The 17,187-nt window shown below is 45.5% G+C and overlaps 1 protein-coding gene across 1 annotated transcript; it reads right to left on the bottom strand.

Annotated features, from left to right (window-relative positions):
* Window positions 1-10,184: 10,184 nt before the first annotated feature.
* LOC311513515 (olfactory receptor 51G2-like) lies at window positions 10,185-11,120 on the bottom strand (the record flags this gene model as incomplete). Its single annotated transcript, XM_084615405.1, has 1 exon — window positions 10,185-11,120. The coding sequence occupies one exon, from the start codon at window positions 11,118-11,120 to the stop codon at window positions 10,185-10,187; it is 936 nt and encodes a 311-aa protein (XP_084471531.1).
* Window positions 11,121-17,187: the final 6,067 nt, after the last annotated feature.

The following is a 17,187-nucleotide window of genomic DNA, read 5'->3' on the forward strand; positions in this document are numbered from 1 at the left end:
GTGTCTTTATGAAGCATGGCGGCACATTCTCTTTGAGGGTCACTTGACCACAAGGGAACCTCAGCCGCTTGGTTTTTGTGCACCAGCTTTAACCCTCATCACAGCCAATGGCCAACTACAGGAGGCAAAATCACAGGGGACGTGTGGTGATGCTGCCCAACTAGACTTCAGTGCCAGCCCTGATGCAGGCTGTGCTCCTGGAACCCAGGCTTGTTATCACTGTTCGTATGATTCTGATTAGTCACATGGCTACCTCAAGGGTGGCCGAATGGTAACAAGAATGCTGTCACAGCTGTGATCTTGCTGAAATAAAATAGAATAAATAAATTAATTGTGACGGGTTGGATCACAGAAACCCCCTTGGGACTGCCAACTGATATGCCAGCACTTCTTCTGCCCCTGCTTTCCCTGATCGCTTGGGACTCCGGAGCCATGCCTGGCTGGGCCAGACGCGCTGGCCAGCCACAAAACAAGCCCAGGTCTGAGCCATGTCCCACAAACTGCAAGCTCAACAGAAAGCAGCTTAAGAAGTGTTCCTTTCTTTAACGCTCAGATGCCCAACTCCCAGTGGGGTCCAAATCCCAAATAAATCTATTTATCTGTTTTACCCTGTATAAAGCTTATTGTTCACCCTCTATAACACTGATAGAGAGATATGCATAGCTGTTTCCGCGCCCCCCCCCAATATGAATACATTCTCTGGATTAAATAATAGGTAAAAAGTTATTTTATTAAATACAGAAAGTAGGATTTAAGTGGTTCCAAGTAATAGCAGGCAGAACAAAGTGAATTACCAAGAAAAATAAAATAAAACACGCAAGTCTATGCCTAATACAGTAAGAAAACTGAATACACATAATGACAAGTTTCAGAGTAACAGCCATGTTAGTCTGTATTCACAAAAAGAAAAGGAGTACTTGTGGCACCTTAGAGACTAACCAATTTATTTGAGCATGAGCTTTCGTGAGCTACAGCTCACTTCATCGGATGCATACTGTGGAAACTGCAGAAGACATTATATACACAGAGACCATGAAAAAATACCTCCTCCCACCCCACTCTCCTGCTGGTAATAGCTTATCTAAAGTGATCATCAAGTTGGGCCATTTCCAGCACAAATACACGTTTTCTCACCCTCCACCCCCACACACACAAACTCACTCTCCTGCTGGTAATAGCCCATCCAAAGTGACCACTCTCTTTAAAATGTGTATGATAATTAAGGTGGGTCATTTCCAGCACAAATCCAGGTTTTCTCACCCCCCCACACACAAACTCACTCTCCTGCTGGCAATAGCTCATCCAAACTGGTCACTTTGGATGGGCTATTACCAGCAGGAGAGTGAGTTTGTGTGGCGGGGGGGCAGAGGGTGAGAAAACCTGGATTTGTGCTGGAAATGGCCCGACTTGATGATCACTTTAGATAAGCTATTACCAGCAGGAGAGTGGGGTGGGAGGAGGTATTGTTTCATGGTCTCTGTGTATATAATGTCTTCTGCAGTTTTCACAGTATGCATCCGATGAAGTGAGCTGTAGCTCACGAAAGCTCATGCTCAAATAAATTGGTTAGTCTCTAAGGTGCCCCAAGTACTCCTTTTCTTTTTGTGAATACAGATAAAACCTCACCCTTAGAAGTGTTCAAGTAAGCTTCCTTTTACAGACTAGTCTCCTTATAGTCTGGGTCCAGGAATCACTCACACACCCCGTGATTACTGTCCTTTGTTCTAGTTTCTTTCAGGCAGCCTCACCACCCCCAAGGATATCTCTTGAGACAGCTGAAGACAAAATGGAGGGGTCTCCCAGGGGCTTAAGTAGACCTTCTCTTGTGGGTGGAGACCCCCTTCTCTCTCCTATGCAAAGTCCAGCTCCAAGATGGAGTTTTGGAGTCACATGGGCAAGTCACACGTCCATTCATAACTCAGTTTTTACAGGCAGCAGCTATTGTTCACATGCTACCTTGAATGTGCTCCAGTAGACTTCTTATGTGGATTGGAGCCTTCCAAGATCCATTGTCCATTAAGTGTTTCTTGATTGGGCACTTAACTTGCACATTCCTCTGTAAAGAAGCAGACAAAATGCCTTACTAAGACCTACTTAAAATCAGACAAGTACACAGCTAATATTCATAACGTCAAGTACAAAAATGATAGATGCATACAAATAGGAGGAATGTATTCAGTAGATCATAACCTTTACAGAGATATGTTACATGGCATATGAAGCATAAAACATATTCCAGTTATGTCATATATAAATTCATAAGCATATTCCCATAAAGCATTATGGGGTGCAATGTCACAATAATAATAATAATAAAGTAATAATAATAATAATAATAATAATAATAATAATAAATAATAAAATGTGACCAGATTTCTCCCCAGTATCCCCCTTTCCTGCATTACAAACCCAGGGTGCAGGCCAGGGATGTGAGATTCCACAAGTGTCCTTACATGAAAATTTCCCCGAATCATTCCAGGAGGTCAAGTCCCTTCCCTTCTCCATGAGGAATGAAAATGGGACCCAGGAACAAGGGATCCCCATAGTTATGCACAGATCTCAGTGATCCACTGGTAGAAAGGCCCACCCTCCCACAATCTCTGTGCCTCCCAAACTGCGGTAGGAGCCTCTCCAGCCCCCTGCTAGCACAGGTTCATCAGAGATGTGCTACCAGGGCCTGTCACAGCAGCCACTGCCTGCAGGAACTGCTGAAGAGGCATTGTACAGGGTGGAGGGGGCTACACAGAGATGGGAAGGCTGGGTAGAGTAGCTGAGGGGCACAATACCACAGCCACAGACTGGTCGGGAGGTTTTGACCTTTCCATGCCCAGAGCACAGCCAGAGATTCCGTCAGTGCAACCTTCATTTACATTATGAGGAAGAGGCAGATGAAAAGCCTCCAATTTCTCTCAGGGATCCAGGCAGCTGCAGGTGGGCAAAGTCATGGCAGTTTCAGAGAAAAAAATATCCATTTTCTATGAAAACACACCCCAAAAAATGGATGAAAAGGAAACATTTTAGTTTTGATCAACAATTTTTTTTGAGGGGGGTACGGTTTTCCAGCCCAGCTCTATCTCAAACCAACAGCCCCGGTCGTGCTGCAGGACCACACCCCTAGTTGGCAGCACTAGCCCTGCATCAGCCTCCCACTCTGAGCCGCCTCTTAGCGTGATCATATTCCCCAAAGAGAAATCAGGAGACCCCCAGATGCTTGCACTAGGCCTCTCGCCCACGGGGACGCTATCGCCCATTGCTGGAACTGATTAGGGGTCCCCTCATTCTTCAGGAGGCTGTCACTTGCAGCTGGAATGCTGCCTTCCCCACCCCCCGGGTCTGACTGACCCCCTGCGAGGGGCTGGCATCTCCACTCACCTCCCCCAAACATTTCTCTACTCTCCCCTTCCCCACTTTTTGGAGAGAATTAGGCATTTGTCCGATTTGCTGTTGATAACTGATCAAGTCAGCAAGAGCAACAACACAAACGCCTCCTTTTGGAAAAAAAAAGGTCATGTCGGATGGAACAGGGCTTAAATAGGGGATTGTCCTGGCTAAAGTGGGATGTATGGTCACCTTACCACGGACATCGCCTTGGTTGGCTACATCAGCTCTATAACAGAGAAGCCTGTGGAGAAGGCTTGTCTGCAGAAGCCCACCAACCAGTGGAACAATATAAGAACATAAGAATGGACATATGGATTCAGACCAATGGTCCATCTAGCCCACTGTCCTATCATAGAATCATAGAATCAAAGAATATCAGGGTTGGAAGGGACCCCAGAAGGTCATCTAGTCCAACCCCCTGCTCGAAGCAGGACCAATTCCCAGTTAAATCATCCCAGCCAGGGCTTTGTCAAGCCTGACCTTAAAAACCTCTAAGGAAGGAGATTCTACCACCTCCCTAGGTAACGCATTCCAGTGTTTCACCACCCTCTTAGTGAAAAAGTTTTTCCTAATATCCAATCTAAACCTCCCCCACTGCAACTTGAGACCATTACTCCTCGTTCTGTCATCTGCTACCATTGAGAACAGTCTAGAGCCATCCTCTTTGGAACCCCCTTTCAGGTAGTTGAAAGCAGCTATCAAATCCCCCCTCATTCTTCTCTTCTGCAGGCTAAACAATCCCAGCTCCCTCAGCCTCTCCTCATAAGTCATGTGTTCCAGAGCCCTAATAATTTTTGTTGCCCTTCGCTGGACTGTCTCCAATTTATCCACATCCTTCTTGTAGTGTGGGGCCCAAAACTGGACACAGTACTCCAGATGAGGCCTCACCAATGTCGAATAGAGGGGAACGATCACGTCCCTCGATCTGCTCGCTATGCCCCTACTTATACACTATCTTCTGATAGTGATCAGTGCAGCCGCTTCAGATGGAAGGAACAGAACAGGTCAAATGTCTCCTCCCTTCCTCTGGCAGTCAGAATTTAGAGACACCCACAACATGAGGCTGCATCCCTGACCATCTTGGCTAATAACCATTGATGGACCTATCCTCCATGAACTTACCTAATTCTTTTTTGGACCCAGTTATAGTTTTGGCCTTCACAAATTCCCCTGGCAATGAGTTCCACAAGCTAACTGTGTGTTGTATGAAGAAATACTTCCTTTTGTTTGTATTAAACCTGCTACTCATTAACTTCATGGGTGATCCCTGGTTGTTATGTTTTGTGAAGGGGTAAATAACATTTCCTGATTCACTTTCTCCACACCTCTCATGATTTTATAGACCTCTATCATATCCCCCCTAAGTCAGCTATTTTCCAAGCTGAAAAGTTTGAGTCTTTTTAATCCCTCCTCATATGGAAGCTGTTCCATACCCCCAAACATTTCTGTTGTCCTTCTCTGTACTTGTTCACTTCTAATAAAAATATATATATATTGGGTGACCAGAACTGCACAAAGTATTCAAGGTCTGGGTGTAGCATTTGTTTATACAGAGGCAATATGATATTTTTTTCAGTTATTAACTTTGCCTTTCCTAATGGTTCATAATATTCTGTTTGCTTTTTTTTTTTTTGACTGCTGATGAACACTGAGTTCATATTTTCAGAGAACTATCCACAATGACTCCAATATCTCTTTCTTGAGTGGTAACAGATAATTTAGACCCCCTCATATTATATGTATAGGTGGGATTATGTTTTCCAATGTGTACTGCTTTGCACTTATCAACACAGAATTTCATCTGCTGGTTTTTTGCCCACTTACCCAGTTTTGTGAGATCCCTTTGAAATTCTTCATAATCTATTTTGGACTTGAGACAATCATGAGAAGATCATGAGGCAAAAGACACTGCCCCACTCACTCTGGAGTGGGTGTCCTGCTCACAGCTTTATGTTAATGAATCCTGCTTGTGACATTTTCCCTAATTAATTTTGGGTGACTTCCCTCCTTTCATTAAAAGTTTATTTTCTATACTCAGACTCTGTGCTTATGAGTGGGGAAGTATTTTCTCTCAGAGGCACCTGGGGTGGGTGTGCAAATTTCCAAGGTTACTGGGTGGGGGCTTGAGCCGCTTCTGTGTTGTATTGTTGAAAAGGATCCACTAGATATTGAGCTCGGCCTTGGATCCTGCCAGCTCCACCTGGCAGAACGGCAACACCTGTCAAGCTCTATCCTAAAATCAGCTGGGTTGGCCCGCAAATGCTCCTGTTGGGAGGCTGTCCCAGAACCTCCCTCATCAGATCAGAAACCTCCTTCTCCTTTCCAGCCTCAGTTTAGTCCTGGCGAGTTTCTCCCCATTTGTTCTTATGCCAACACTGTCCTTTAGCTTCAGGAGCTCATCTCCCGTCCTAGTGTTTACTCCACCGATGTCTTTACAGAGCAATTTGATCCCCACTCAGCCTGCCTTGTGTTAAGCTAAACCAGCCAAGCTCATCCAGTCTCCCCGTAAAACAGGCTCTCATTGCCCTGACCATCCTAGGAGCCCTTCTCTGCACTGTTCCATTCTGAATTCTTTTTTTTTTTTTGCTTGTTTTGCTTGACACATTCTAGGATGTCATTTGTCTTGTTCACAGCTGCATCACATCAGTGGCTCATAGTCATCCTAGGAATGTCTAATGCACCCAGGTCTTACTCCTCTGTTGTTTCCAACTTACTCTTTGCTGTATAAACTTGGATGTAGTGAGTAGAAGTAGGGAAGATTGAGAGCTGACTTGATAACCGTGTACAAGCACTTTCACAGGGACAAAATACCAGCTAGCTCTTTAATTTAGCAGGGAAAGTTTTATAACAAGAAGCAATGGCTGGAAACTGAAGCCAGACAAATTAAATTTGGAAATGAGGCACACATTTTTAACAGTGAGGGTGCTGAACCAGTGCAATAGACTCCCAAGACCTGATGCCTTCCTGGAAGATACCCTTTAGATGAACAAAAGTTATGCGCTACTCATACACAAATTATTGGGCTCAGTATGGGGGTAAAAGAGTGAAATTCTGCAGCTTGTGCTATATAGGAGGTCAGACTCACTCTCTTCCTTTCGGCTCATCTGACCAGAGCCACACAGTCACCACCAGCCTCCTTAAAACAAGTAGTTTTATTAGCAAACAGCACAAAGCATTAAAAAAATAGTTTTAAAATAACAGGCAGCTGTCACACATCTACACTCATCTGTCTCATGTATCACTACAAACTAAGTTAAACAGGCTTTGCTCTGGACATAGAGAAACAGAACTGGCCCAACTTACATTCTTTCGGGAAGCCAGGGAGCTCTTGGGGCCCAGCCTAGTTTCCCTCTGTCTCTGAGAGCATCTTCCCCTCTGTTTGCCCCTGTCACGAGGAGGCATGGCCTCCCTCCGAGAGTGACAAGTAGGAACCACAACAAGCCCGCTGGTGGGCCAAACCAGCAGGGGCACATCCTGTAGCTCAATTGGTCTGGAGCCACCACAGGAGAGAGACATATCCTGCCTGCTGCTGGAACCTGCAGAGGAGCTGCTGGGGCCTCCTCCTGAGGACTGGCCACAGTTCCCTGGGCCGCCGGCCAACTGAGACGCTGAGGAACTGTTGGGGTTGCTGCCTATGCATTGGCCAGCATTCCCCAAAATGATGGGCGCAGGTACACCTGAGTAGGAGAGCAGGAATCAGCCCAGGGAAACCAGACAACTGTCTGGTTGGGAAGTAGCCTGATACAAGGACAGTGTGTTGCAGATGGATTCTCGCTGACCCAGGGCCCTTAGCTGGGACACAGTGGAGTTGGGCAGGCCCACATCCCCCCCTGCCACCTCACCCTGAGGGTGGCAGAACTCCCCCTCCTCGGGCCCCACTGCCACATTCTCCAGCCCCTAGACTTTTTGGTGCTCACCCTTACCTGGGCCACTAAACTACTTAGCCTCTCTGCCTTCATTACAGGCCAGAGCCTAGCCATTGCTTTCCTGTCCTGCCCTTACTGGGCCTGGGGATCATGGACTGCTTGGCCGCTTTGCCCTGATTGCACGATTGAGCCCACTCATTGGTTACTGCCCCACTCTGGCTGAGGGCCTGGGGCTCAAAGACGACGTAATTGCTCTGTCCTGCGCGCAGGTCATAGCCCACCTATCTGTTGGGTGCCATACTGTTCTGCTTGGCCATAGGACTGAAACACAAGGTGTAGCTTATTCCCTGCTTCTTGAGCTCACCTTTACAGGTATGCAACAGAGAAGAGACTGACAAGGAGGGACGGCAAAACAGTCTACAGGCCCTTTCTTGTGAAGCAGCCTTCTCTCAAAGACTCCCTGTGTGAGCCTGGGCCCAGTCTCTGTAGTGATCAGCTGTGTCCATGTTTCAGGGCCAAGGTGTAAAGCTGATCTTCACCCTCACACTGCTTTCTCCCAGCCACACCATCTAAGATGAGGCCCCCCTTGGCCATTGCTCAATTGTTTGGCAGTTACACCCATTCAGCCTCTATAGCTGAGACCACCGGTCTGTGACTGTGCTGAAACCCCTGGCGTCCCAGGGACAATTCTGCACTCTCCTCAGAAATCCACTACCTACCCCTCACTATCACCATGGAGCACCCCCACATCTGCCACAGACACCAACGGGCTGTAGTCACTGGGCTTCCCAGAAGCCAGCTGTCACAGGAGGCTGTGGTAAGAGCCCTTTAATAGACAAATGTCTGAGGTGTTGGTCTGTGGAACCCTGACACCGCCCTGAGCTTAGGGTCTCAGAGTATCTGAGCACCTGGAATGTCTTTATCCTCCTGCCACCGCTGTGAGGCTATTTCCCACCTGTGCAGAGGCTCAGAGACAGCCAAGGGCTTGCCCATGGTCACACATGGAAAGGGAATCAAACCCAGCAGTCCTTTGTCGGAGAGCAGTGCCCGGACCACAGGACCAGCCTTCGAGCCATCTGAGCTGTGACTGGCCTGGCTGGATTCTCTGCTGCACCGCCAGAGCTCCGCACCGGTGCTTCAGAAAGAGGGGATGGCAAAGAGACAGTTACAGGGATTGATTCACTGGCCAGTTCTCCCCCCGCATCAGCAGAGTAGCCTGAGGATTGGGCTGACCTCTGCCTAGCGGTAAACGCTTCCAAGAGCACAGGACACTCCGGCCAAGTCCTTGCAGATGGGTATCACCCCAGAGTGCCCCCTTGGGGACTGAGGTAGCCCTACAGGAACCCTGCCCTTCCCTTTAAGGTCCTTGTATTGACTTACTCTCAGCCTGGAATACTTAAGAGATCACTTTGTGGGGTCACATTAATTCAGTCTCCTCCAAAACACAGCCACTTCTACCCTCCTTTACTCAGGAGCTCCTGCTTTCTGGGGTCTGCATCAGTTCAGGCTTGCCACACCCACTACTCCATCTCTTCCCCTGAGGCCCTCCTCCTACCCCACTTCTTCCCTAAAGGCCCTGCCCCTTGTTCCTCCCCTTCCCCTTCCCCTGAGGCTCCAGCCCCCAGCCATGTCGGAGCTAGTCTGTGGTAAGAGCTGCTCAGGGATCCCAAGCCCATGTGGGGAGCTCCGGACTCTCCACCTTTCCTGGATTTTAAGTTCTGGGGGTCGGGGACACAGGCTGGGGGCTTTTCTTGGGTCCTACAGTGAACCGCCAAGGGCATGTGGAGGGTTTGGGTCTCCTCAGAGTGCTCTGGATCCTTGGGCAACTCGCACCATGGCCCAGCTCTGGCTTCTGGTCTGGAGAGGGTGCGGAGCCTTCACCAGTGAGGGGGACCAAGGGGTGGGGTCTTGGGGGAAGATATGGGGCAGAGGGAGGGGGGCCTCATAGGAAGAGGAAGAGTAGGGGATGAGGCCTGAAAGAGAGAGGCAGTGGGGACGGTGCTCCTGCACGTGTCCCTCTTTTGCTTTTTGAAAAGATGGTCACTATAGACTGAATGGGCTGGGCTTGGATTTGAGCTAGACATGCCTCTGCGGGGTAGCTGAGGAATATTTCCAACCATTTTCATTCCAGCACAAATGGATGGCAGGAGAAGGAAATCTGGGCCTGAGTCTCTTTCCAGGGCTCCTGCCTGTCAGACCCTCACTCACACACATATCTCTGCTCTGCCTCAATGAGAAGGGGGCTCAGCACATGTGTGGTGTGCAGAGCCATCAACGGGGCTAGCGGGAGAGGGGGAAGGTGCCTGAATAGCTGCTCCTGGGGCTCCTCCATTAATCATGTCTCTGGCACGACTCAATCACAATCACCTGGCTGGGGACGTAGGGGGAGGATGGGTGACCATTCCCTTTCTATAGCCCCTGTCCATAGTTGGTGCAGCGCTTATGGATTACACAGCACCCAGAGGGCTCAGGGAGCACCAGGACTGCGACTACAGAATAGCTCTGCAGCTTTTTTCGTGGCCCATGGATGTTTAACCGAAGACAATGGGATATTGACAGGCCAGGTGTAATGGGAAACAACACCCACATCCCTTCTCTTTATTGAATGTATCGACAGGAATTCTGAGTTCAGAGCAGCCACTGATTCAGGATATTTATGGGCCAACATGCAACCAGTCCCCTGGCTCTCCACGAACACAGTCACTTTGTAAATCCTGCTGCCGCCTTGGTCTCTTTCACTCAGTGTGCTCTCCTCCCTCACCAGGCCCTGTCCCACTGCTCCAGGCCTTAGACCCTGTCTGAACATCTCTCTACACAGTGAAGATCAGTAGCTCATGTCTTCTCAGATGTAAAGGTCCAGGATGGAATAGGTGGCCATGGCCCTTGTTTTTCATCTCTTGTTTCACTAGCGCTGGAGCCAGCTGATGAACTGACCCTTCACTTTTTGAATGCCCTGATTATCCTTGCACGGAGGTGCTTGCTTTTCACGCTGTACACAATTGGGTTCATCATAGGTGGGACCAGCAGGTAGATGTAGCCCATGAGAATCTGAAGCAAGGGAGAAGAGCTATTCCCGAATCTCTGTACTATGGACAAACCAATCCCTGATATGTAGAAGAGGAGGACAGCAGAGAGGTGGGAGACACAGGTGCTCAGTGCCCTGACGCTCTCCGCATGGGAGGCAATATTCAGCACTGTTTTCAGAATCATCACATAAGATAGGAGGATGAGCAGCAAGTCCAATGTCACTGTGGAGACTGTGACAAACAAGCCATAGATGCTGTTGACTCTGATATCCGAACAAGCCATCTTCATGACCTCTTGGTGCAGGCAGTAGGAATGGGAGAGGACATTGGCTTGACAATATTGGAACCGTTTCAGGAGAAAGGGCAGTGGGAATACTACAGCCACCCCTCTTAGCACAAACACGAGCCCCATCTTGGTTATTCTCGGCAGGGTTAAGATGGAAGCGTATCTCAGTGGGTTGGAGATTGCAACAAAGCGGTCAAAAGCCATCAGCAACAGCACCGAGGACTCAATGAAAGTAAGAGAGTGGATGAAGAACAGCTGGGCAAAACAGGCATCGAGGCTGATCTCCCTAGAGTTAAGAAAGAATATGCCCAATGTTGTTGGCATGGTGGCTATCGATAAGCCAAGGTCTGTGACGGCCAACATGGAAAGGAAAATGTACATGGGCTCGTGGAGACTTGGATCTCTTTTTATAATGAAAAGAATGACTGAGTTTCCTACTATAGAAATAACATACATTAAGCAGAAGGGGACAGATATCCAGAGATAGACATCTTCCTGCCCATGTATCACAGTGAGAAAGAACACTTCAGAGCTGAATTTGGTGTCATTGACAGCTGACATAATGTACTGGGAGGTCCGAGTAGTTTTGAACCTTTCCTCCTGAAAGGAAAAACAACAGGAAACTAGATGATATTTAACAATCAGTTTTTAAGGTCAGGTTTGGCAAAGCCCTTGCTGGGATGATTTAATTGGGGATTGGTCCTGCTTTGAGCAGGGGGTTGGACTAGATGACCTCCTGAGATCCTTTCCAACCCTGATATTCTATGATTCTATGATTCTTTGAATCAATCTTTCTGCTCCCAGAGCAATTCTAGAGAGTCCCAGGAGCTCAAGGAAGATCAGCAAAAAAACTTAATATTGGATTTACACCACATATAAGAAGACAGGCATTCCCTGACTGGGTCAGACCTGCAGTCCATCTAGCCCATTATCCACTGGCCAGTTCCAGATGCTTCAGAGGAAGCCAGAGGAAGCCCTGTAATAGAAAGCTATGAGATAACCTGCTCCCGGGGAATGTTTTCCCCTGACACCCACTAATTACACATATTTTCTTGTGTTAATCAGGCAGGTTTATGATCTTTCCAAAAAAAATTAAAACAATCCTCACTAATTTAATTGGATTTTCTGGTTACCCATATAAACATACAGTTCCTCTTTGAATCCTACTAAACTCTTGGGTCCATTGACAACTTGTGGCTGGGAGTTGTGCAGTCTCCTTGAGCCCTGTGTAATTTTACAATTGTGACCTTCCCGCAGACACCTTTCCTGACCCTCTGCTTCTGAGTGTAGCCCATTGTATCATGCAATGAGAAGTGCATGGTGAAATCTTTCATTGTACTTATCTGCCCTGCATTGAAGCTATTTATAAAAATGGTTAATTGCCTCATTATATAGTTTTTATTTTCTCTACTCCTGAGAGTCCAAATTATGCCACTGCCTCTTTGTAGCACTTGGGATGAATTCTCAGGGCCAGGTTCTGATTTTAATAACAAGTGACTTCAACTGTGTCACTCCAGATTTACATGTGTAAATTCAGTCAGAACTAGGCTCTATTAACTTTCCCTTACCAAATGCTACCGGTGATACTCTCTGACCCCCAAGAATCCCTCCAAGAGAAGTTGAAGTGCTTTGCCCAGCCAACATTGAAAGAATTCAGAGAGTTCAATCATCCTACAGGCTTCTTTTCATCTGCACAGGACCTGCATCCTCTCCCCATGCAAGGGTCTGTAGATATCTGGCAAGTTACAAGCTAACACAGACAGTTACTTCAGCCAGACGGGGGAGACATCCCAAATGGCTGAATAGTGCAAACACTAGGTTTGTACTAATATCCAGCTGAGTGTCCTAGTTACTTCAGCCATGCCCCTGTAAGAAGTGATATGTGTAAGTTACATACAACCACTAGTACCAGTTGGACAGGCAGAACTGCAGGGTCTCAATACAAGGATGAGACAATGATGTAGGGAAGAGAGATTTAAATTTATTAAGAACTGGGGAAACTTTTGGCAAAGGGGAGCCTCTACAGGAAGGCTGGGCTCCGCCTAAACCAAAAATGGAACCAGATTCCTGGAACTTAAAATGAAAAAGGTTGTGGAGAAGTTTTTGAACTGAGGGCTACGGGTGTGATGACAGGTATACAGAAGCATGTGGTTTGGACAGAGACATCTGTTTGGGGAGGATTAATTAAAGGAGATTCCCTATGTCACAGTAAGGAGGAGAAGATGAACGATGATAAAATATGGGTAGGATCTGATGAGAAACAGTCAATTACATCATGTTATGGCAGACAGCTAAAAAGTGACCATTTTAAGTGCTTATATACACTGGCTAGAAGTCTAAATAATAAAATGGGTGAAGTAAATTCCTCGTATAAAATGAGGATATTGATATAATAGGCATCACTGAAGTTAGGTGGAATGAGTATAATCAATGGGACACAACAATACCAGGATACAAAAAATATCGGAAGGACAGATCAGGTCATGCTGGTCGGGGAGTGGCACTATATGTGAAGGAAAGGATTGAATCAAATGAAGTAATAATCTTAAGTGAACCAAACGGTACCATAGAATCTCTATGGATAGTAATTCTATGCTTGAATAATAAGAATATAGCAGTGGGAAATGTACCATAAACTGCCTGTCCAGGATGGTGATAGTGACTGTGAAATGCTCAGAGAGATTAGAGAGGCAATAAAAATAATAAAAAAAAACCCCTCAATAATAATGGGAGATTTCAACTATCACCGCATTGACTGTGTACATGTCACCTCAGGACATGATGCAGTGATCAAGTTTCTTGACACCATAAAGGACTGGTTCTTGGAGCAGCTAGTCCTGGAAACCACATGAAGAGAGGCAGTTCTTGATTTCGTCCTCAGTGGGGCACAGGATCTGGTCCAAGATGTAAATATAGCTGGACCACTTGGTAATAATGACCATAATATAATTAGATTTAACATCCCTATGGCAGGGAAAACACCACAGCTGCCCAACACTGTAGCATGTCATTGCAGAAAGGGAGACTACACAAAAATGAGGAAGTTAGTTAAACAGAAATTAAAAGGCACAGTGCCAAAAGTGAAATTCTTCCAAGCTGCATGGAAGCTTTTTAAAGACACCATAATAGAGACTCAACATGAATATCTACCCCAAATTAAAAAAAAAAAAATAGTAAGAGAACAAAAAAAGTGCCACTGTGGCTAAACAACAAAGTAAAAGAAGCAGTGAGAGGCAAAAAGGCATCCTAGTGAGGAAAATAGAAAGGAGCATAAAACCTGGCAAGTGAAGTGTAAAAATATAATTAGGAAGGCCAAAAATGAATTTGAAGAACAGCTAGTCCAAGACTCAAAAAGTAATAGCAAAAAATTCTTTAAGTAAATCTGAAGCAGGAAGCCTGCTAACCAATGGGGCCACTGGATGATCAAGTTGCTAAAGGAGCACTCAAGGATGAGAAGGCCATTGAGGGGAAACTAAATGAATTCTTTGCATCAGTCTTCACAGCTGAGGATGTGAGGGAGATTCCCAAACCTGAGCCATTCTTTTTAGGTGACAACTATGAGGAAATGTCCCACATTCAGGAGTCGGTTAGAGGATGTTTTGGAACAAATTGATAAACTAAACAGTAATAATTCACCAGTACAAGATGGCATTCACCCAAGAGTCATGAAGGAAGCCAAATGTGAAATTGCCGAGCTACTAACTGTGGTTTGTAACCTATCATTTAAATCAGTTTCTGTATGAAATGTTTGGAAGATAGCTAATGTGATGCCAATTTTTTTAAAATGGCTCCAGAGGTGATTGTGGAAATTGCGGGCCGGTAAGCTTGACTTCAGTACCAGGAAAACTGATTGAAACTATAGTGAAGAACAGAATTGTTAGACACATAGATGAGCATAATATGTTGGGGACGAGTCAACATAGTTTTTGTAAAGGAAAATCCTGCCTCACCAATCTACTAGAATTCTTTGAGAGGGTCAACAAGCATGGGGACAAGGGGTACCAGTGGGTAGAATGTACTTAGATTTCCAGAAAGCCTTTGACAAGGTCCCTCACAAAAGGCTCTTAAGCAAAGGAAGCAGTCAGGGAATAAGAGGGAAAGTCCTCTCATGGATCAGTAACTGATTAAAAGATAGGAAACAAAGGGTAGGAATAAATGATCAGTTTTCAGAATGGAGTAAGGTAAGTAATGGTGTCCTCCGGAGTTTGTACTGGGACCAGTACTATTCAACACATTCATAAGTGATGTGGAAAAAGGGGTAAAGAGTCTGGTGTCAATATTTGCAGATGATTCAAAACTACTCAAGATAGTGAAGTCCAAAGCAGACTGTGAAGAGTTACAAGGCAACTCACAAAACTGGGTGACTGGGCAACAAAATGGCAGAAAAATTCAATACTGAGAAATGCAAAGTAATATATTGGAAAACATAATCCCAGCTGTACATATAAAATGATGGGGTCTAAATTAGCTGTTACCACACAAGAGAGATCTTGGAGTCATTGTGTATTGTTCTCTGAAAACACTCACTGAATGTGCATCAGTAGTCAAAAAAGTGAACAGAATGTTGGGAATCATTAAGGTAATAAACCAGAAAATATCATATTGCCTCTATATACATCCATGGTATATCCACATCTTGAATACTGTGTGCAGATGTGATTGCTCCATCTCAAAAAAGATATACTGGAATTGGAAAAGGTTCTGAAAAGGGCAACAAAAATTATTAGGGGTATGGAACAGCTTCCGTATGAAGAGAGATTAATAAGATTGGGTCTTTTTAGCTTGGAAAAGAAAGGACTAAGGGGGAACAGGACTGAAGTGTATAAAATCATGATTGGTGTGGAGAAAGTGAATAAGGAAGTGTTATTTACTCCTTCTCATAACACAAGAACTATAGGTCACCAAATGAAATTAATAGGAGCAGGTTGAAAACAAACAAAAGGAAATATTTTTTTCACACAATGCACAGTCAACCTGTGGAACTCCTTGCCAGAGGATGTTGTGAAGGCCAAGGATATAAAAGGGTTAAAAAAAGAACTAGATAAATTCATGTAGGATAGGTCCATCAATAGCTATTAGTCAAGATGGGCAGAGATGGTGTCCCTAGCCTCTGTTTGCCAGAAGCTTGGAATGGGTGACAGGAGATGATTACCTCTTTTTATTCGTTCCCTCTGTGGCACCTGGCATTGGCCACTTTTGGAAGACAGGATACTGGGCCAGACGGACCTTTGGCCTGACCCAGTATGGGTGATCTTATGTTCGTATGTTCTGAATTTAAGTATTAGAAAGAGCTTCTGGTCAGATTCTTTGAGACAGTATTATACTACTATTCTCTAAACAAAGAGTTAATTGCACAAACCCATTGCAAACAGTATGTGAAATACTTCTCAAATATTTTCTAAAGCAAAAGTCATCACATTTACACATCTGTACTTTAGTACACACATGTCAACCCATTCTTTCCCTCTGATCTTCTCTCAGAGATGATTTTTCACGTTGGAGTGGGACTTAAAATGTAGTCATCTGTCATCTGGATTTCATCACAACCTGAAAAGATCCCAGTATCTCAGCCCTCATTCAGGCAGTTATCAGCGAACAAAAGTCTAGTAGTTCCTCTGTCCCTGGGTTAATAGCTGACTGGTTCTCCTCAGGTTCTGTTCTGTCATTCTGCAGCCTGTACCCAGAGTGGTAACAGGCATTGGGATCAGTATGGAAAATATTCCTTTTCTGAGCTCTTACTCTCTAATACAGTTGTTTTGAACCTTTTTTTTCATTTGCAGAGCCCTAATACATTTTGAATGGAGGTAGACATAGTCTGGAGACCCCCCCAGTGGCCCACCGACTACATGTTGAAAACCACTAGTCTAGTACATAATAACCACAACACCTTTATTCAGTCACAAATAGGCATTGCATTAAGTGCATTTCAAAGTCAGATCCATGTGGAACTTCATTTCCCACAGGAAAATCGTCTATTGCTCTCTGACTGTCTCTGTCCTGTATTCATAAAATCCAAACCACCCAGGAACGGCATTGGGTCAGGCATGGAGCTGAGCTGCCATAACGAATGTGTACATTAAACCCAGTTCTTGGGATGTTTCCTGTAGGGATATATTGGGTTAATAGCAGGCTGCTGGAAAACAAGCAGGAAGAGAAGGAACAACTCAAGAAAAGCCATCGCTCAGTCAGCACTTCAGGGAGGTTGAGAGACAACACCGGAGCTACAAGCTGAGAAGAGCCTATTTCTGGGCTCAAGCCATATTACACAGCTTGTTTTGATAGTGCTGGGAGTGTGTCCAAAGCTGGGGCAGCTGTTGCTTGGAAGCTCTTCAGACTGACAGACACAGATATGGTGGGGAAGTCTGAAGGCCCTCGGCCTGCCTGGGTCCCCATCAGAGTCCGAGGGTTTGGGGTCAGAGACGTGTACAGACTGCTGTTTGAAAAGTAGGTCAGTTAATTCATCGCAGTTAACTCATGCGATTAAGACAAAAAAATAATCTCAATTAATCACAGTTTTAATCACACTCTTAAACAATAATAGAATATCAACTGGAATTTATTAAATATTTGGGATTTTTTCTACATTTTCGAATATATTGCTTTCAGTTACAACCCAGAATACAAAGTG

The sequence above is a fragment of the Lepidochelys olivacea genome (assembly GCF_965140295.1).
Source record: "Lepidochelys olivacea isolate rLepOli2 genome assembly, chromosome: 1".
Taxonomy (NCBI): Eukaryota; Metazoa; Chordata; order Testudines; family Cheloniidae; genus Lepidochelys; species Lepidochelys olivacea.